General features: G+C 46.6%; 1 protein-coding gene across 1 annotated transcript in view; it reads right to left on the bottom strand.

Moving 5' to 3' along the window:
* Nucleotides 1-21685, bottom strand: part of MGAT5B (alpha-1,6-mannosylglycoprotein 6-beta-N-acetylglucosaminyltransferase B) — a 260018-nt gene that overhangs the window by 137573 nt on the left and 100760 nt on the right. Inside the window, exon 4 of the mRNA XM_006135747.4 lies at nt 8925-9037. Coding sequence (XP_006135809.1) covers nt 8925-9037 — 113 coding nt within the window. The remainder of the gene's footprint in view (nt 1-8924; nt 9038-21685) is intronic.

The following is a 21685-nucleotide window of genomic DNA, read 5'->3' on the forward strand; positions in this document are numbered from 1 at the left end:
CCTGCTTTTAGAGACCTCTATCCTGTCCCCCCTCCGTCTCCTCTTTTCTAAACTGAAAAGTCCCAGTCTCTTTAGCCTCTCTTCATATGGGACCGGTTCCAAACCCCTGATCATTGTAGTTGCCCTCCCCTCTCCCACACTCTCCCTTCCCCTCTCCCACCTCCTTTTCCCAGTCTCCCCGAGTTTTGTTCAATAAAGAGAGATTCTATTTTTGACCACACGTTTTCTTTATTTTGTACATCAGGAAGGGGGGCTAGGGAAGGGTAAGTGGAAGGAGGTGAGGGAGGAATGGGGTACGAGCCCCCGATGGGGAGGACTGGGCTAGCTCTGCAGGCTTCTGGGGGTGGAAGCTCTCCTGCAGCTCCCCAATTGCCCCCTCTCCCCAGATGGCAGCCTGTGGCAAGTGCAGCCGGGCTGATGGCCAAGTGGTGTGATGTGCCCAGTGTGGGCACTCAGGGCACTCCAAGCCAGGACTGCTTTGCAAGCGGGGCACCCCTGAGAACTGTCTGTCCAGGGTGGGGGTCGGGTTCCTTTAAGCACAGCCCTCGGCTAGCCTGAGGCAGCAGCTCCACGCTCTAAGTCCTCCTCTGATGCCCTGCTGGCACTGCTTCCGGCCATCCTTAACCCCGGTTCAGGGTCCACTTAATGTGGACATGCTAGTTCGAATTAGCAAAACGCTAATTCGAACTAGTTTTTTAGTCTGGATCCGTTAGTTCGAATTAGCTTAGTTCGAATTAACTAATTCGAACTAAGTTAGTTCGAATTAGCGCTGTAGTGTAGATATAACCTCTGCCAGCTTGGTTGAGCCTAACTGAAACCTTTGGACCAGAGAAATATTTGCATGCAGTTATACCTGCACATAGAGTGACTGGAATTTATTGCAATACTGCAAATACTAGCTCCAGCACACAAAGGTAGAACTGAAATTCCTGCTAAAACCCCCAGATTGCATAGAATCACCTAAAAAGATCTAACAAAAACTTTTAGAAAAACTACAAATAGTCTAGTAGCACTTTAAAGACTAACAAAACATGTAGATGTTTCATGAGCACAACCCACTTCTTCAGATGACTGGAGTGTTGGAAGGCTCCCTCCCCCACTTGGCTACCCCTCCGAAGCCATAAAAACTTAAAAGCTTCTGTGGGTAGCCAAGTTAGTCTGTAACTAGAAAAACTTAAAAAACAACAAATAATCTTGCAGCACCTTAAAGACTAACAAAATGTAGATGATATCATGAGCTTTCATGGACACAACCTATTCCTTCAGATGTGAGATAAAGACACAGCATCACCTGTGGGGAGGGTGCATTAGAATACCCATTTTCCAGAGAGACAAACTGAGGCACAAAATGGTAACGTGCCTTGCTTAAGGTCACTCTGTGCATGGAGCCCTGTGGGCTCTTCTGCCCCCAGAGCAGACTTCCTTACTGTCAGGGTGCTTAAACACTGGAATAAATTGCCTAAGGAGGTTGTGGAATCTCCATTTTTGGAGATATATAAGAGCAGGTTAGATAAACATCTATCAGGGATGATCTAGACCAGGACTACTCAGCCCACAGCCCATTTGTTAGTAGCCCGCAGTATGGTTTGGTTTACACGGGATTCAGCACATGGCCCTCAGGTAGGAGCCAAAACAAAAAAGAAGTCAATATAATGGTCTTCTGTTGATATGCATTTTAGAAGTTACATTCTTGGACTGTCATTGGGCATTAAAAGTGCTGTCATATGGGTGGAAATTGGGTCAATGTTGCATTTTAGTAATATCAGCAGAACTGACTTAAATGGGGCCTGCATGTTGTGCAGTCTTGCCTTAATCTTTGTATTCATGCCGTCTGTGTGAAAGAAGCTATTTACATGTATATCTGCATGTATATACAACCACACTTAAGTCGCAGCCTGCAGCATGTGATATGAGTATCATTGTGGCCCCTGGGGCTTCCAAAGTTGAGTAGCCCTGGTCTAGACAGTACTGGGTTCTGCCGTGAGGGCAGGGGACTGGACTCGATGACCTCTCGAGGTCCCTTCCAGTTCTAGTGTTCTATGATTCTGTGACTAGGAGTCAGGTGTCCTGACTGTCAGCCTCTGTTCTGATTGCTAGATCACATTCCCCTTATATTGGCTTGTATTTTTGTTTGAGTTGATGCTATTGTTGGCCTGTTGCTGCTATTTTTTTTAGCTAAATTCCAGGGCATTTTCTAGAGGGAGTTGGGGGGACTCCAGTTCCAGATTTAACCTCTGATCACTCCTTGTACATTCTTTTAATAATCCGTAAATAGGCTTTTGTATCTAGGGGCGTACTTGACAGGCTTACAGGCACACACTGTAAAATTGCAACCAACTGTCCCACTGAGCTGTCAGATACAGAGCTAGCCCCTGGGGCTATCACTGCCAACGCGTTCAGGTCAATTTGTGCTCTCAGAATAGCTCACACTGTGCAGAGGGTAGGCGTTCTGAAACAAGCACTGACAAACAATGCAGAGTGAGTGCAACTCACCAGCCCCCACTGGGACACATGCACTGTAGCCTGGCCACCCAGCTAACTCATGGGGTTATTAGTCCAGGATACATTTTAACTAGAGGTGGGTCCGAAGAAGCAATGTTCATTCTACTGAAGCTTTCGGCTCAAGGTCTGGGTTCAAGGCAGAACTGGGGATGATGTCTAAGTGTGTAGCCTATGCTGCCAAAAACTTCCAAGGTACTTTTACAAGTGTTAAGTCCCAAAAGGCAGAACTACAAGAGCTGATCTCAGGGAATTTCTGGCCTGCTGAATTATAGAAGTCTTGTCAGATGAGCTGTTCTCATATTTCAGCATTATTTGAAGCAGCAATTCAGACCCTTCTAGTTTTGGATACAACACTCTGTCTATTAGATTTTTATATTGATACCCCTCACTGCAGGTCACTGAAGACTTTCCAAGTATTAAAAATAGATACCAGTAATCTCCTTTTTTCTTTCCCATTAAGTAGCAGTAAAATGCTTGAGGGGGCAAAGATGGAGGTAGTTATACTGAAACAGGATTTGGTATTTAGTTCTGAATGTAATAGATGAATAGTCATTCTTACCCCTTGTGGAACTGAGTGTCAGACTAGGTCTTGCTCCTCTGAAGTTTTGCCTCCTGCCAGCTCATTCTATTGCAGTGTTTCTCAAAGCTGGCCATGGAGTCTGCCAGTGGAGAGGGGGATAGCAAGGGAGGCAGTTGCCCTGGGGCCCCTGAGCCCTTTAATTGTTGGCTAGCAGCCCCAGGGCCGGATGGAGGCATGGGCGAGCCGGGCAGCTGCCCAGGGCACCAACCCACGGGGGGCGCCTGATGGCAGCTGTAAGGGGCGCGCGGCGTCCCTTACAGCTGCCATCAGGAGTTGCGCATCCGGCTCCTGCAGCGCCGGCCCCGCGGCGCCGGACAGCAGCGCCCTTGCCCCTATGGTTGCGGGGCCATACACGGCCCAGCACGTGTGCTACCAGTGGTGGCCGGGCCGGACCGGGCTGGGCAGCGCATGCGCTGTGTGTCCCCGGGGCAGGCCCCAGGCTGTGCGCCAGAGGCCATGGGGGGGGCGGGCCTGTGCATGCACCCTGCACCTGGGGGTGGCACCGCACGCCCGGGCCCAGGGCACCAAAAGGGCTCGGGCCGGCCCTGAGAAGCCCCAAGAAACTTGAGCCACCACTGCCGCAGCCCGAGGCATGGCAGCTGCAATACTTTTTCAGGGTGCTAGCTTGATGAGAGCTAGTGAATGTATGTGTACCTGAATTGGGAGTCACATCCCTCTAGCCCCAACTGCCCCTGGATGTAGCATTAGACAGATGATTCTGGTGCTGTGAGCGCCCATTAATTAGGAAGATGTCAGAGATGGCCAGCTGATTTCTCACTGAGCAGCTATCAGATGGCAACAATATTCAGTCACTACTGACCTGGATCAAATTTGGACTGACATCCATGATTTATAAGCCAAAGAGGAAAGAGAGGAAGCAAGACGAGGGTGCAATAGGTATAGCATGCTCCAGTGGTTTGCCTTAGCATGCTGCCAACAACCAGGTGATTATTCACGCTGTTAATGTTAAATAAGGTCTCTGCTGCCCCTGTTCATTAGGAATCCTGACTCCAGAATATGGATGGGCATTACACATTGATATTAGGACATGAGCAGACAATATTTTACTGTCTCATCCACACCTCTTCTGGTGTCAGGGATGCAGCTAGGGCTGTCCAGAATATTGAGCTTCTGTGGCTGCAGAAGAAATATTAGCAGGCTGATAAATATTTCAAGCTCCAGGGATGGGTTGAGTGCATGCAGAGGAAGCAGCATTGATATGCTCTTGTGCCCATCACATTAATCTTGGGGGAGGGGAGGGTAACCAAGCACATTTGCAACTTCTAAAGATCTGGTTGGACTCAGCAAGGCAACGGCTCCAGCAGGAGGGAAGACAAAGAGACAACAGTCTGACGTGCAGTGAGCCTGGCTGGCTTTGTTACAGGGGGTTGATTGAGAAGGCCCAAGCAGGTCATTGCCCTTCTACAGAAAGCTCTTCTCTCATCCTCTCTCTCTGCCCCTTCCTGCTTGCCACAGCTCTTTCGAGCTCTACTCCTTGGTGCTGAGCAGCATGGAGTTTCCTTGCAAGCCCTAGTACCACTAACCAGCTGGGCTTTCACTGCTTCCCTTCATTCAGATTGCTTCCCCTATCAGCTGCAGTGGATATTCTGGCTGAAATCCACAGCTGGCTCCACTTGGTCAGCCAGCATTGGGAGCAGATATATGGACTCCTGGTGATTCCGGTTCTCTGGAAAAACCAAACTCAGCCCAGGAGGTCTAGTGGTGCCACTGGAACTTGTGCTGTGGCAGAAAGGAGGGAGAGAGCTGAAGAAAGGAAGAAGGGGGAAAAGGAATGAATGGGGCAGGGTCAAAGGCAGACACTGAAGTGTTTGCCCTCAGACGTAAATCAGAGTTCTGTATTGTGTCTACGGGGGATTATTTTCTTCAGTAGATTAATATTAAATAAATGCATTATCACTACAGGCAGTCCCCGACTTACGCGGATCCGACTTACGTCGGATCCGCACTTACAAACGGAGCTTTCTCGCCCCGGAAGTCGGGGCGAGAAAGCCCCGTTCGTAAGCTGCTCCAGTGCCCCTGGTCTGCTGGAGACCGTCTCCAGCAGACCAGGGGCACCAGGCAGGTTCCCGCGCTTCTGAGGCTTTGCCAGAGCAAAGCCTCAGAAGCGCGGGAACCACTGCTACTGCCCCTTGAGACCCGGTGCCTGTGGTCTGCTGGGGACGGTCCCCAGCAGACCACAGGCACCCGGACTGAAGCCGCAGCCGCGGGGGGGTCCCGCGCCTCTGAGGCATTGCCAGAGCAAAGCCTCAGAGGCGCGGGGAACCGCCGCTGCTGCCGCTTTGACTGAAGCGGCAGCAGCGGCGGTTCCCCGCGCCTCTGAGGCTTTGCTCTGGCAAAGCCTCAGAGGCGCGGGACCCCCCCGCGGCTGCGGCTTCAGTCCGGGTGCCTGTGGTCTGCTGGGGACCGTCCCCAGCAGACCACAGGCACCCAGACTGAAGCCGCAGCCGTGGCGGGGTCCCTCGCCTCTGAGGCTTTGCCAGAGCAAAGCCTCAGAGGCGCGGCACCCCGCTGCCGCTGCGGCTCTGCTCCCCGTGTCCCTGGTCTGCTGGGGGGGGGGGGGGCGCAGCTAGTGTGCTCCCCCCCCCAGCAGACCAGGCTTTTGTTTTGGACTCTGGGGCAGAGCAGCTGGGGCGCTGCCGATTGGTCCTGCAGCGCCCGTGGGCACTACTGGACCAACCCGGCAGCACCCCAGCTGCTCTGCCCCAGGTCCTGATTCAGCCGCTGCTGGTCAGTTTCAGCAGCGGCTGAATCAGGACGTCTGGGGCAGAGCAGATGGGGTGCTGCTGGGTTGGTCCAGTAGCACCCCAGCTGCTCTGCCCCAGGCGTCCCCAAGTCAGCTTCTGCTGAAACTGACCAGCGCTGACTACAGGAAGCCCCAGGCAGAGTTGCTCTGCCCCGGGCTTCCTGGAATCAGCTGCTGATCAGTTTCAGCAGCAGCTGGCTTGGGGACGCCTGGGGTTCTTAAGTTGATTCTGTATGTAAGTCAGAACTGGCGGTCAGTTTCAGCAGTGTCTGAATCTGGACGCCAGTTCCGACTTACATACAGATTCAACTTAAGAACAAACCTACAGTCCCTATCTTGTACGTAACCCAGGGACTGCCTGTATTGACATTTTTAATCAGGCAAAGAGCACTGGGAACACAATAATGCACTCCAGGGTGTGCTGTGGGATAAATTGCAGCAGTGCCTTAGCCATGGCGGGTGCATATGGGCTTTAGAACATGCACCCTGCAAAAGTGTCTGTGCTTGCTTAGAAAATGGCTTTGCCATTCCAAATACTGGGATGACAAGCCACCATCTTGACCAGCCTCCTTGGAACTGAATCAGGAACTGCACAGCTAAAAGCACAGACTGCCACAGCCTGGCCTAACCAGTGGAGGGTTGCCAGTGTAACAAATTCCTTCCCTCTGAAGAGCAGGCACAGAGGGGAGCCTGTAACATGCTCACCAGTGGTTTACTTTAGCTCTAGCATACCTATAGTCAAGGTGCTTTAGAAATATTAACTCATTAATCCCCAAAGGCTCTATCCTAGTCTACTATTCCCATTGTGCAGGTGGAACAGCGAGGATAAATGACTTGTTCATGGCCATCCAATGAGTCCAATGGGCTGTCAGAGGAGTAATATCACACCTGCCTCTGCAGCACCCAGGGAATAGATTTTTTTCTCATTTGTGCTAGATGTGAGCTAACTATTTCTGCTAAAATACCCCCTCCCACCCACACCCACATTGATCTTTCATCCAAAATGTGAATTGATCCAAAGTGAATAATTCGGGAGATTTGAAATATTCTCATTTGCTTCCACCATTTTTTCATTTTCCTTTGTTTCTGCAGTTCCAGCTTCTGACTGAGCCCATACCCCAAAGGCAGCGTTCCTCTTGGGGGCAGGAGACAATGGCTCACAGTAGTCATTAAACATTTTTATAGCCGAGATCACTTTTGGAATTTAAGGGCAACCCAGGAACCACACAGCCCCTTTTCCCAGGCCCTGTCTCTTCCCTGAAGCCCCACTGCAATCACTCCATCCCCCTCTGAAGGGTGCAGGGTGCTAACTTTGGGAGAGGGCTTAGAGTACAGGAGGGAGTTTGAGGTGTAGGGGCAGGATGGGCTGCTGGCTCCAGGGATTGGGGTTTGGCCTCCCACCAGGCAGCACTTATTGCGGGCAGCTCTTGCAGCATAGCAAGGTTAAGGCAGACTTCTTGCCTGCCCCAGCACCATGCCACTCCTGGAAGGGGCCAACACACCCCTGGGGCTCCTGGAATGGAGGCTGGCGGCATGTGGCTCTCCTGGCACTGCCCCCTCAGCTCTCATTTGCCACAGTTCCTTTTACGTGGCCAATGGGAGCTGTGGGGATGGTGTTTGCAGGCAGAAGCAACGTGCCAAGATCCCTGCTTCCCCCACAGGGACATGTGGCTGTGCTGGCTGCTTCCAGGAGTGGTGTGGGGCTGGGGCTGGGGCTGGGGCAGACAGGGAGCAAGCCAGTCTTAGCAGCAGCCCTTCTGCACCGTCATAGATCATGATTGACCTGTGACTCGCCATCAGCCGGTGATCACTGGCTCAGAGGACCAGTTCTAAGAGAGACAGTCATTTACTTCTGTATCAGCTCACTAGTGACTGAAAGCAGCAACCAATGCTCACTTATACCATGTAACCGTGAGAAGTATCCATATCTTGGGTATTTCTAAAGAGCCTAACAGCTGTTCAGAAAGGGAGTGTCTAAACTATACCCCTTAGGCCTTGTGCAACAAGGTTTGCAAGATCAGCCAGAAAAGGCTTTCCTTGTCGACCAATTCCCATCTAGACTGCTGTTTTTTGCCGGCTTAGTGCCTCAGTGGCAAAAAGCGACGGCCATTTCTATTCAAATGAATATTTAAATCTATTCATATTTAAACCCCCACTTTATTTGCAATAGCGATGTGCCTAATCTACATCCCTCTGTCGGCAGTGGGGTGTAGTTTAGACACACTCAAAGTGAAAAATGAGTTTGAGATCTCACACTGATCACTGCCCTCTCGCACAGAAGATAAGACACAAGTTGCAAAAGTGTCTCCGTTTTTGAGACACGTTAAAGCAGGGGTGGGGAACCTTTGTTAGGTTGGGGGCCACTGACCCACAAAAAACTCAGTCGGGGGCCGCACACAAGTGAGAAGCCTCTGAGAAGGAGAAAGACACTTTCCATATTCCCCTTGCACACCAGAGACTGGGGGGCCCAGTGAATAGATTTTGTGTGCTCCAGCCCAGTCTTGCTGGGGGCTGCATCTGGGCTGCGGATCAGAGGTTCCCTACCACTGCATTAAAGCATCTGCTTCTGAAAAGTTGGCCCCTTTAAAAGTTATTTCAAGTTTGTTCTCCAAGAAATGAGAGAATAAAAGTCCCTTGAATAGAGACTTTGGAAAAGCATAGCCCACATCTTGACTGAACTATGCAGGCCAAAGGCATCTTCCAGACCCAGCTAATCTCACCGCCTGAGGTTTGAAACATGCTGATGATGATGCAATAGGTGCATTCAGCACTGCTCTGGCCAGTGCTGTTCCTATTCTGGAATCCCTGTATTTCATCAGCACTAAATTCACATGGAGCCAGACACAGGAAGTAGCAGGAATCTCATCAAATAGCCCATTTTCTTGAGATGTTTCACCATCCACAAGTGATTTGGGGAACTTCAGCTCAGCATCCAAATTCAGCATCCAAAGCTACTGTATTTGGCTTGTTTCTATGGTTTCCCTTAGACACCTGTATAGCATGTCAACATTCCTGAGGCTGTGAATGTGCTGAGCACAGAGAATAACTGAATGGGCAGAAACTTCATGGCACTCTTACCTTTCCCATTCATGAGGCTGTTCTGGAGAATCTGATCTACTTTCACTGCAATGTCAGAGACGTTCTGAGCAATCGCTTGGATCCTCTCCATCAAACCTGCTGCTGGCTGGAACCTGGAAAGTAAATAAATACTGAGAACACAATTCCTTCCTGTAAGGCATCCAAGCTAGTTAGAGAGAGCCAAGAGGGCTTTCTGCTCAAATGGCTGTCACTCTTCAATGGCAAAGTAGATTGCCCAGGGGAGCTGCACTGATGGTGGAGATAATGATGACTAAGCCTTGTAATATTTCTTCACTAATAAATTTCATTTGCTACCACAAGAGTTTTGACTGAGGGAGGACTGCAGGATTTGGCCCATTGTTATATCCCTCAGGCATCTCTCTACATGCACATGTGCACGCACACACATAAAATACAAATACACATGTGCGCAGGGAAAACTTGCTTTGCTTAATTTCAAACTTTCTCAAACAGACTCTTTCTAAAATTCCTTTCCAAAGGTCTTGAGGTCTGCTTAGGGACCACTATGGAAAAGGACATAGAGCAAAATCCAGGAAAAAAGGTGAAAACTGAAGATGAGGAAAACCAGAGAAAGAAAGAGGCAACGGAGCAGAGCAGCACAAGGGAGAAGAAATGGCTACAGCACATAAATGATACACAGGGCAACTATTTGGGTCAAATTATATTTGCAAGCACTAAAAATAACTTGAGAGCTTCACAAGATCTTAGCCATCACAAGATCCATCTTGCCCCCTACAGAGCAGATGGTAACCTAGAGGAAGATTCATTCCCACCTGGGTGTGGTCACAAAGCATTCCCTGGGAATTGCTTGTATAATTAATGAGCAAAGACATGACATTTCTGCTGTGGAGTGAAGTGGTTGCCAGAATATGTTTAGTCTTTCAACAAATAATTACTGGCCCCTCGTGTAATTGCCCCCAGCAATCTCTGAGAAGAAGAGGTTCTGATTACCATTCAGCCAGTGGAACTTGCTCTGTAATCATGGGGCAGATGCTGGCTACTTGTGATTAAACTAAGCATTTTGAAAAGAAGTGCAGGAAAAGGTCTGTCAGTCCTGCCTAGAGTGGAGAATCTCACCAAGTCTCCCAAGGTATGTCTACACTAGCTCGTTAATTCAAGCTAGGTAGGCAAATCAGGCAACTGGAGTTGCAAATGAAGCCCGGGATTTAAATATCCTGGGCTTTATTTGCATGTTCCCGTCCGGCCACCATTTTTAAATCCCCCTTAGTTTGAACGAACTGCCCATGGCTACACGCGGCAGTTTAAAGTTAACCCGAACTAAGTCTTTAGTTCGGATTAACTGTTACTCCTCGTGGAATGAGGTGTATGCAATAAAACATGCAAATAAAGCCTGGGATATTTAAATCCTGGGCTTCATTTGCAACTCCGGTTGCCTGATTTGCCTACCTAGCTCGAAATAACGAGCCCATGTAGACATACCCTCAGGGAGCATTCATCCTTCATGCAACTGATGAGGAATAGTGGAGTGGGGTACCTGGACCCTAGGGAATGTTTCTAACAGGGACCTCAAATTCCTGGCCCACAGACCAGTCCCAGCTGGAGCAATTGTGCAATCCATCCTGGGACTCCCAGCAGGTTTGGGGGGGATGCTGTTCATTACCAGCCCCCAAGCTCTGCCATCACTCTGCCATCTTCCCCATGGCATCCCATCACCCAAGCATGTGGCTTTGGGGATCACCGGGGGGGGGGGGGGGGGCAGGAGCTGTGAGGGAAGTGGAGCACAGTGGAGCCAGTGCACTTCACTTCCCCTGTGACTCCTGCCACACAGGAGTGCCAGGGATGTGATCACTGCTGCCATGCAGTACCAGGGCCTTCCTGCCAGAGATCTCCAAAACCATGTGCTCAGGGGATGGAGTGCCATAGGGGGCGAGGGCAGAGTGACGGCAGGAAGGAGAGGGACTTGGGGATGGTAATGAATAGGCAATCCCTTGCCTGCCAGGAATCCCAGGCTGGATTGCACAATCACTCCAGCCAGGACTGGCCCATGGGAGACCCCTGATCTACAACACCCCCAGGGTCACTGGCTCATTCCTGGCTCCTCCTGGGTCAGATGCTGACTCTCCAGCTTGCGATAGGCCCCATTCTGAAAAGCCCATAAGCATATCCTCCACTTTAAAAACAGGTTGAAATCCCACTGATCTGAATGACACGCAAGCAGGTGTTCATGTGATTTGCTGAATCAGGCCTGGCAAGCAGTACCATGTACACTCCACTAATGTTGCCACTCAAATTGCACTAAGGCCCAATGCATTACTTTGGCAGTATGATGACAGCTTAGCTGAATGGAAGCAACAGAGCAGAGCATTAATCTTGTGCAACATGCCCAAGGAAGACTGAGTCTCACCCTCTATGAAGTGTTGCTCTTGTGACACATTTGACATGGGCCACTCTTTCTATTTTAAATGCTCAGTTCCTGTTTCCACTGCAGATGATAATATCTTGATGAGCTAGAACACTGCATTAAATCATTTCCCCTTTCCACAATGTAGGGGTGACAAGATTTTTCTGCTGCTATGCAGGTCGTTAACAAAAAGAGAATGTCATAAGTTGTGGCTAGGTCTACACTACCGAGTTTTTGCACAAAAACAGCCATTTTTGGCCATCTGCAAAAACTAGCAGAGCATCCATACCTCAAGTGCATTTTTGTGCAAGTAAAACGAAAGAACAGAGGGGGTTTTGTGGTGTAGATATTCCTCCTTCTACTAGGAATAACTCCTTTTTGCACAAGAGCTCTTGTGCACAAAAGTGCGTGTGGACAGGGAACAGGGTTTTTTGGTGCAAAAAGAGGCAATCGAAAAAACCACAGGTGCCCTGGTGGCCATTCTGTAAATAGCAATCAGAGTTTCCTTTTGAGAGAGCGTCCATGCAGGCTGGACACTCTCTTGCACAAAAGCACATCACTTTTTCAATGTGCTTTTGGGCTATTTCTATACTGTAGCCTTCTTGTGGAAAAGCATATGTAAATGAAGCATGGCGTGGAATACTGCTGCGCTTCATTTACAGAAGTAATGAACAGCCATTTTTGCGTAAGAGGCTTTTGCACAAAAACGAGCAGCGTAGACGGCTCCTTTTTGCGCAAAACCCCCTCTTGCATAAGAGCCGTTCTTTCTAATTTTTTCTAGAAGAACAGCTCTTGCACAAGACGGGAGTTTTGCACAAAAAGGAGCCAGCTACACTGGTCGTTTTTGCACAAAAGCTTCTTGCACAAAAACGGTTGCTTATGCAAATGAAGCGTGGCGCTATTCCACACCACACTTCATTTGCATATGCTTTTCCACAAGAAGACTGCAGTATAGATGTAGCCGTGCAGTGTTGATGCGCTCTTGTGCAAGAAGTTTTTGCAGACGATCTCTGCAGCCTGTTTAGTGGCGGGGCAGGCAGGGGGGCTGCCTCAAAAACTTTCCGGGTTGCTGGCTGGGAGTCATCCAGGTAAGTCTCCTGGCCAGAGGCTACATCTGGCACCCCTGCCCCTCCCTCTCCCAGCTCTCTGCACCCCCACTCCTGCCCCTTACCCCACATAACCCAAACTCTGTCCCCCTTCTACACCCAAATACCCTCCCAGAACCTGCACCCCAATACTCTGACCCAGGTCCCAATCCCCTCCTGCCCTAGGTCCCAACTCAAACCTCTGCACCCCAGTTCAGTACTCCAAGTACAAATGCCTCCTTCACCCAAACTCCCTCCCAGACCCCACACTCCCTCCTGCACCCTAACCCTTACCCCACGTTCTCTTCTGCACCCAGCCTCCATCCTAGTCCCTGCACCTCCTCCATTCGTATCATGGAAGAGTGCGGCCCTCAAACATTTTCCAAAATCTTGGTGTGGCCCCCCTCATCAAAAATTATTGCCCACCCTGATCTACACCATCACTGACAAGTGGTTCTAACCTGTTCTTTAATATCTGCAGTGACAGATTCCCCAACCACCAAGGCAGTTTGCTCCAGTGTATGCTTTCCTGGAAGTTAGGAAGGCTTTCCTTACATAAGCTACCATTTAAATCCATTGCTCCTCAGTAGTTAAGGAGAACAATTTATCGCCCTCCTCTTCAGAACAGTCTTCTACATACTTGAAGATTGTTACCAAGTCCCACCTCAGTCTTCTGTGCTCCAGAGTAAACAAGCCCATTTTTTTTCAATCTTTCTGGTTATGGCCATGTTTTCTGGACCTTTCATCACTTTGCCATGTGACATAGGCAACCAACTTCACACCATTGATGAGGAACAGTGGAAAGTAACAGCTTGTGGACAAGTAATAGGTTATTCCAAGTATTCAGCAGCTACTCACAAATAATGGGCCTAATCCGCAGATGCACTCAGGAGCATGTGTGTTGCTGCAGCAACACAAAGAAGATGTGAACCTGGTGGACCTATCCAGCTGGGAGCACTCCTCATGTAAGCCCCTCAATCTCAGGCAAAAGGAACATGGAAAAATGAAGTGGGGCATTGATGTAGCAATTCTGTACCCCAGCCACTCATAGCTGCTTGAACAGCCTGTGGAGGTCATAACAGATGCATTAAACACTAACTTGTGCCTCTGACTTCTCTCTCACAAGCTAGGATCTGACCAGCTCAAACCAGAATTAGAGAGCCATACACAAAGCCATACATAAAGTATATGTCTACACTGCCTACTCATAGTCCAGGCTCTGAGTAAGGTTTGAGTCCAAGCCCTGCTTCTGTCCACAGACAAAACAATCTGGGCTCAACAAGCACGCAGAACCTGGGACCGAGGACCATGTAAGGACAATAGGTCAGAACCCAAATCCAGTCAGGACTCAGAACTCTGTCATCTTGCAGTGTGTATGCAGCTCAAGGCAGAGACACATTAGCATGTCTGTGAGACTGAGATGTGGACTTGGAAATACCAAAGCCACAAGACCAAGGCTTAGTGTGCAGTGTAGATATACTCAAAGGATTAAAGCCACCTTTGGCCTGCATCTCATTTCCTGTGATGAGCACAGTTCAGCCAGACCTGAGATATGGGGGGTCAACAAATACCCTCAGACGAAGTCAGATTCCACATGAGTGTAAATCACTTAACTCCACTGGATCCAGCAATTCTGTGGTTTACACCAGCTGAGGAGCTGAGCCAGAATTCATGCCCAATAGTTTGACTAACTCTAGTAACCCCCAGCTGTTCCTTACGTCAGAGATCCTGGATGTAAAATGCATATTTGATTATAGAACTCAAATATGCCTTCACTTCTCTTTAGACAGGAAATTCATATCACTTTGGCTGCATCTACACTGGCATGATTTTGCGCAAATACTTTTAAAGGAAAAGTTTTTCCGTTAAAAGTGTTTGCGCAAGAAAGCGTCTATACTGACAGGAAATAGAATGGTATTTCCTGATTAGTGATAGCAGAACAGGATAGGGACTATGTAAATACTATTATTTGTTATAAAAAAGTGAAAGAGTTTAAGAAATATTACCAAGGGTGGAATTCACCCCACAAAGCAAAAAGATTTGCTTTTGAGCAAAAGCATCCGTGCCAGTGTAGATGTTCTCTTGCGCAAGAAAACTCTGATGGCCATTTTAGCCATCGGGCTTTCTTGCACAGGAAATTAACATTGCTGTCTACACTGGACCTCTTGTGCAAGAATACTTGCGCAAGAGGGCTTATCCCTGAGCAGGAGCGTCAGAGTCTTTGCACAAGAACCACTGATTTTGTACATTACAAAGTCAATGTTCTTGCGCAAATACTCGCAGCCAGTGTAGACAGGCAGCAAGATTTTGCGCAAAAGCAAATGCTTTTGCACAAAATCATGCCAGTCTAGACGCAGCCTCAAAGTTTTACTGCAAAGCTTTCCATGAAAGGTGCTAAGGAAATTTATGAGAAAATATAAACTGAAGTGAATAGGACCAAGAAGGCACAGGGATATTCTCCTCACTTTAGCTATTTTGGAGCTAAATAATGACACAGAAAATGTCCATCATGGTTCTTGGAGTTTTGTCATATATTAAAGCAAAAAACAACTGTTGAAAATATTATTTTAAACTGACTGAACCAAAATCTTGTGCCAGTTACGTTTTCTATTTTGCCACACTGACTCAGACAGAAGTTGATACAAAACATTTATTACATCAAGATATTTCATCCTACTTCCTGAATTTGCATCCAGCATGCAGTTTAGAAACACTTTTGATTTAAGCTATTAAACAGATGGCAAGAAAGGTTAAGCATAAATTACTAAAACTATCATTAAAATGATTTACAACTTAGGCAGAGGACGAGCAAATAAAATATTTAAACTGGGTACCTCATAGAGATAAAAGGGTTTTGCTGTAACTTGCTGGAACATCATGCTTTATTGATAGTGATTGAAGCCAACGAGAAGAATGGTATTTCCTGATTATTGATAGCAGAACAGGATAGGGACTAGTTAAATACTATTATTTGTTATAAAAAAGTGAAAGAGTTTAAGAAATATTACCAAGGGTGGAATTCACCCCACACAGAGGGTCAGCACAAAACCTATATACCAGTTAAATCACACTTACCTCTGTTTTAAGGGCTTTTACCCATTATGTAATGACAGTAACCTATGGAACTGACTATGCAGGAGGTCTTTGACCAATACACATTCAGGGGTCAGGCTGCATGCTTATTATAGGAACAGAGCCTACATCAAAAATTGTTGCTAGAATTTTTAAAAGGCTGAATCATTTCATATTAATTGGCCCAGTTTTTCCAAGATTGGGGCCTTAGACTAAAAGCTCTTAGGAGCAGGGAAGGTTGTCTTAATTTTCATTTACACTACCAGCAGCTATTTATGCAGCCAGGTCAGCAGTGTAAGTGATGATCAGGCCTCTACCTTAATATCTGTATATAGAGGGTCTAGCAGAGCTGACCTCAGTGAGTGCTCTGGGTGCTGCTATTACATAACTGTACTATTATTAGAACTGAACAAATAATTGATTTTCTGGTTCAGTGATATCAGTGAAAAAATGTTTTGTTTCAAACTTAATTTGTTAGTTTTTTCTTGCCAAAACAAAGAATGAAAAGCATTTGTTTGTGTCAATTCAACATTTCAAAATAAAATAGTTGTTTTTTATTTGGCCAAAACTATTAACCAAATTCAGCCTAAATTCACAAATTGTCTTGTTTGAACTGAAACCACATTTTTCACAGAATTTGCTATTGGACAAAAAAGAATTGCCTACCTCTCATTATGATGGCTTGGCTGAATTATCAATTTCCTACCCCAGCACAGCCAAAGCAGTAACCTGCTAACCAGAAAGCAGTAAGCAGAGCGTAGGAATGTGTTCTTAAAAAACAACAACAACAAAAACCCTGCAAGCTTCAGTAGTGGAGATATAAATCCTATCAAACTGTGCCGGAGATTCACCAGTGAATGAAACTAGAGTAAATTACTGTAGGTTTTCTAGAATGATTTTTTCCCTGGGATCTTAAAAACGTTTATTACTGCAAATATAGTACTTTTACTTCTAACAATCCACATTGACTTTACCTTTATTATTTTTAGATTTATATTTCCTTGTGTTGATTAAGATTCAGATCACAATGTCATTTGTAAAACACCATATACAATATTTATCTTGTTTCAAAAACTCCTATGAAGATATATCTTCCCCCACTGGCAGATCATGTCCAGGATAATGTTGCTTGAGGTCAATTGCTCCTTTACTTTTTGAAGGCATTAATTTGGTTCTCTTTGCTTTGTCTCATACCTCTGATTTTGCAGCACCAGTTTAGATATAGCATGTGTATAGCAGGCACTGTATTTTTATTGCCTCTTATAAAATGAGCATTATAAAAAGATAAATTTGTTTCTGTCTATTATATTGATAATACAAACCCTAAACACACTTGCTTCCCCATCAGGTTTGTTTAGCTTTTAACTGTTGTAGGTAATGATTTTAGTTAAGTAATGCAGTTTTTCCAAGATAGGACATTGTTTATAGAAGTATATAATGGTATTTAATAGCTGTGTAGCACCATTCACCAAAGGATCTCATATCTCTCTTCACAAAGGTGTGTGTTAGTATCTACCTTTTCAAAGATGGGGAAACTGAGGCACAGAGCAGTTATGTTACTGATACAGAGTCATATGGTAACTCAAAGTATCAGAGCTGGGAACAGAACCAAGAAGTTTTGACCCCAAGTCCTCTCCTTTAGCCAATACACTATACAACCTCCTCACATAGGGACAAGTACTGTGAATGCAGGAGACGGCATCTCATTCTCCACTTTGCTACCTGTTTGCAGTGTGAACATCCCCAAGTTACCTTGCCACTCCATTTCCCTCCCACAATAAAATAAGTATAATGATGTGCACTCCGCTCTTCCAAGTGCTTTAAGAATCATATATGAAAAAGACTGTATAAGTTACAAGCATTATGTTCCACAGAAATAATAATAAATTTGAATAATAATACCTAGTCCTTGTATAACACCTTTCATCTTGCGATCTCAGAGGCATCATAAGAACATAAGAATGGCCATACTGGGTCAGACCAAAGGGCCATCTAGCCCAGTATCCTGTCTTCCAATAGTGGCCAATGTCAGATGCTCCAGAGGGAGTTAACAGAACCAGGGAATCATCATGTGATTCCTCTCCTGTCATCCATTTCCACCCTCTGACAAACAGGTTAGGGTACCATTCCTACCCATCCTGGCTAATAGCCATTGATGAACATAACCTCCATGAATTTATCCAGCTCTTTTTTGAGCCCGGTTAAAATGTTATAGATTTGTATCAAATCACCTCTGAGTCTCCTCTTTTCTAATCTGAAAATTCCCAGTCTTTTTAATCTCTCCCGTTCCAAATCGCTATTTTTTTGCCCTGTTCTGAACCTTTTCCAATGCCAATATATCTTTTTTGAGATGAGGAGATCACATCTGTATGCAGTATTCAAGATGTAGGAGTACCATGGCTTTATAGAGAGCTAATAAGATATTTTCTGTCCAATTCTCTGTCCCTTTTTTAATGATTCCTAACATTCTATTTGCTTTTCTGACTGCTGCTGCACACCAAGTGGATGTTTTCAGAGAACTATCCACGATGACTCCAAGATATCTCTCTTGAGTAGTGATAGCTAAATTAGTCTCCCTCGAATTGTTTGTATAGTTGGGATTATTCTTTGCAATGTGCATTACTTTACATTTATCAACATTAGGGGTACGTCTACACAGTAGAGCTAAAGCCGAAATAAGCTACACAACTTGAGCTAAGTGAATTGTGTAGCTTAAGTCAAAATAGCTTATTTCAGTTTTGGTGCTGTCTACACAGCACAAAGTCCTAGAAAGAGCACTCTTCCTCCAACTTCCCTTACTCCTTGTAAAATGAGGGTTACAGGAGTTAAAGTAAGAAGTCTTCCAGCTCAACATTATTTCAAAATAACTGCTTGTATTGTAAACGCAGACTATGTTATTTTGGAATAACACTGCTGCGCAGACGTACCCTAAATTTCACCTGCCATTTTATTCCTGATCACTTAGGCCGTGTCCAGACTCAGGGGTTTTTTCGGGAAAAGTAGCCTTTTCCCGAAAAAACTTCCCCTGCGTCCAGACTCAAGCCGCGTTCTTTCGAAATTATTTCGAAAGAACGCGGCTTTTCTTTCGATGGCAGTAAACCTCAATTTACGAGGAAGAACGCCTTCTTTCGAAAGTTCCTCTTTCGAAAGAAGGCGTTCTTCAATGTAAAGAGGCCGTCTTCGAAAGAGAGCATCCAGACTCGCTGGGTGCTCTCTTTCGAAAAAGCGAATTTCTCTTTCGAAAGATCCGCCTGCAGTCTAGACGCGATCTTTTGAAAGAGGCTCTTTCGAAAGATGCTTTCGAAAGAGCATCTTTCGAAAGAAGCCTGCAGTCTAGACATAGCCTTAGTTTTGTGAGATCTTTTTGAAGTTCTTCGCGGTCTGCTTTGGTCTTAACTATCTTGAGCAGTTTAATATCTCATCTGCACATCAATTTCACACAAAAATGCTATAACACAAAATATGTTTCAAATACATGTTTCAGTAGTTCTGTATTCCACAGTAAGCTTCACTCTATCTCACTGTTTGAGGCAAACAGCTCAATCTTGTCGCCATGAACATCTGCTTGAAAAAAGAACTAAATTAGCTCTGGCTGTGTCTGTTCTCCTTCCATACTCACTTTCTGCAAACATTCTAGCAAACCTGTCCCATGATGGAAACAGCTCATTTTAGGCAAATATTAGGTGAGAGGTGCTCAGTCATATTTTGAATTCTTTTAATGCTAAGAGTTAGGCTCATCCAAACAGGAGGAAGAAACAATGTAATGTGGCATGTATCCAGCCAGACCTAACTAAAGGACTGTGTGATGGGGTGGACCAGGCCCCAAATCCCCCTGGTGGAGGCCTTGCCACACCCTGTCTCATAAAAGTACCATAGAGAAATCCTCCAGGCAAGCTAGACTGGCTGCAGGAGGAACCTGACAATCAAGGGGCCAGAAAGCCCTATAAGAAGAAGTTGCAGGAGCAGAGTCAGCTCAGTGTCTCTGGAGTCCTGAAGGATTGAAGAATGTTGGCTGGTTGAGGCAGCAGCACCACCACCATCACCACCACCATCACCACAGAGGGCTCCATCTGAGAAGCTATTCTGGATTATAGCGAGACTGTGTTGGACGGAGATAAATCCCTGACTGAGGGTGTAAGGAAGTTATCTCCAAGAGGGAAAGTTCTAGAGGCACCACTGTCTCCAAGTGGGGAACAGACTAAAAGGGACACTGAGGGTATGTCTAAACTACATCCCTCTTTCAAAAGAGGGATGTAAATTAGAAAATCAAAATTGCAAATGAAGCCGGGATTTGAGTTTCCCACACTTCATTCGCATAATGGCAACTGCGCATTCTTTTGAAAATGGGTATTTAGAAAGTGAAACCGCTGTCTAGACGCGGTTCTTTCGGGGAAAAAAAAAACCTTTTTAGAAAGATCCCGTACACCTCAAAAAATGAGCTCCAGTTAATTCGCCTTGTGATGATGCTCAGACATCTAGGTGGTCTGCCACTCAGAAGTAATCTGCACCTACGGAGGCAGGAACAGGGTGGAATGATGGCACCCAGCTTCAGCAATTGAAATCTGGGGAGGAGCATGTTACCCATGGGGAGGGCACGTGTCCCCTCATGTCATCTATGCTGCCACTATAGAGTGGTCTGAAATCAAGACCTACCTGAGGCTTGATTGGCACCTAAATCTTATCTCACACGGCTGTAAATGGACAGGACACCACTGTACTCCAAGGAGTTACACTAATGGGAGCGTGTATCCCATCACCCCAAGACGTTCTCTTCCTTTTATCTGACTTCCCCTCCCCGCCATTTCCCAGATGCTCTCCAGACCCACTCACTGGTTTAATCCCCCAGCCCAGTGGCGTCTCTGCTCTGGGACAGGCCCAGAGGAGGAGAGTTCCCTGCCCAGCTTAGCTGGCAAACCCCAGTTCTGCACTGGATGGCAGCTCAGAGGGGTTCTCTGGTAAATGATCCAAAGGGTCAGAGTCAGCGCTTCACTTTGCCATAAAAGGCAAATGTGTAGAGAAGCCCAGTTCATGCAGCCTTGTGAGGAATAGGCTCCCGGCGCACTGACACAGGGCTGAAAGCAAACAGAAAATAACCAGCAAGGGAGGACTCTCAGGGTGCGTCAACACTAGCCCCCTAGATCAATCTAGGGAGGCTAATGAGGGCAACTGAAGTTGCAAATCAAGCCCGGGATTTAAATATCCCGCACTTCATTAGCATGTTCCTGGCCAGTCGCCATTTTAGAAATTGACTAGCCCAAAGTAACTGCCCGCATCTACACACGGCAGTGAAATGGGCTTCTGATTTAAAGCCCTAAATCGAATTATGTGGTATTCCTCCTGCAATGAGATTTACCAGCTAATTCGAATTAGGGGCTTCAAATCGGAATCCCGTTTCACTGCTGCATGAAGACGTGGGCAGTTATTTCGGGCTAGTCAATTTCTAAAATGGCAACTGGCCAGGAACATGCAAATCAAGCGCGGGATATTTAAATCCCGGGCTTGATTTGCAATTCCGGTTGCCCTCATTAGCCTCTGTAGATCGATCTAGAGGGCTAGTGTAGATGTATCCTCAGAGAATTACCCTGAGTAGGGGAATGGGACGGGATGAGGGGGAAGGCTGGGGAAGGCAGCGATGGCAGGAATAAAGAGAACCCGGGCATGGGTGGATGAATGATGCTAACTGAACTAGACAAGAGCAAATGGAACCCAGATACCTGAATGATGGGCACCTTAGAGGCTTTTGTCAAACTATCATCTTTGGACAGAGCAAGATACCTGTCAGGATACCATATCAGTGATTTCTGACCCCAGAGGCGAGGCAGATGTCTAAGGCATTAGACTGGGACTTGAGAAACCTGCATTCTATTCCAGACTCTGCAGTTAGCTTGCCATATAACCTTGGACTGCTCCCTTCTCCTCTCCATGCCTGCGTCTCCTTTGTCTGCCTTGTCTATTTAGACTCTGAACTCTTCCAAGATCAGGACAGGGCAGCTCTGATCTTGGTCAGGACCCTGTCAGTGATTCTGCAACACAAATGATTAGTGATCATATAAATACCTGTGCTGGTCACAGCCCCTATGTCTCCCTAGGTAAAATAGGAATGAATTAACTAATAGTGCCTTCCTCAGAGTCCCAGTGTGATTCATCCCTGAGTACTCAGTAGTTGGACAAAGAGGCTAGGACACAGGCTACTATCACCTTTCCCTTTCCTCTTTGAATGA

This window comes from Pelodiscus sinensis, chromosome 20, assembly GCF_049634645.1.
Source record: "Pelodiscus sinensis isolate JC-2024 chromosome 20, ASM4963464v1, whole genome shotgun sequence".
Taxonomy (NCBI): Eukaryota; Metazoa; Chordata; order Testudines; family Trionychidae; genus Pelodiscus; species Pelodiscus sinensis.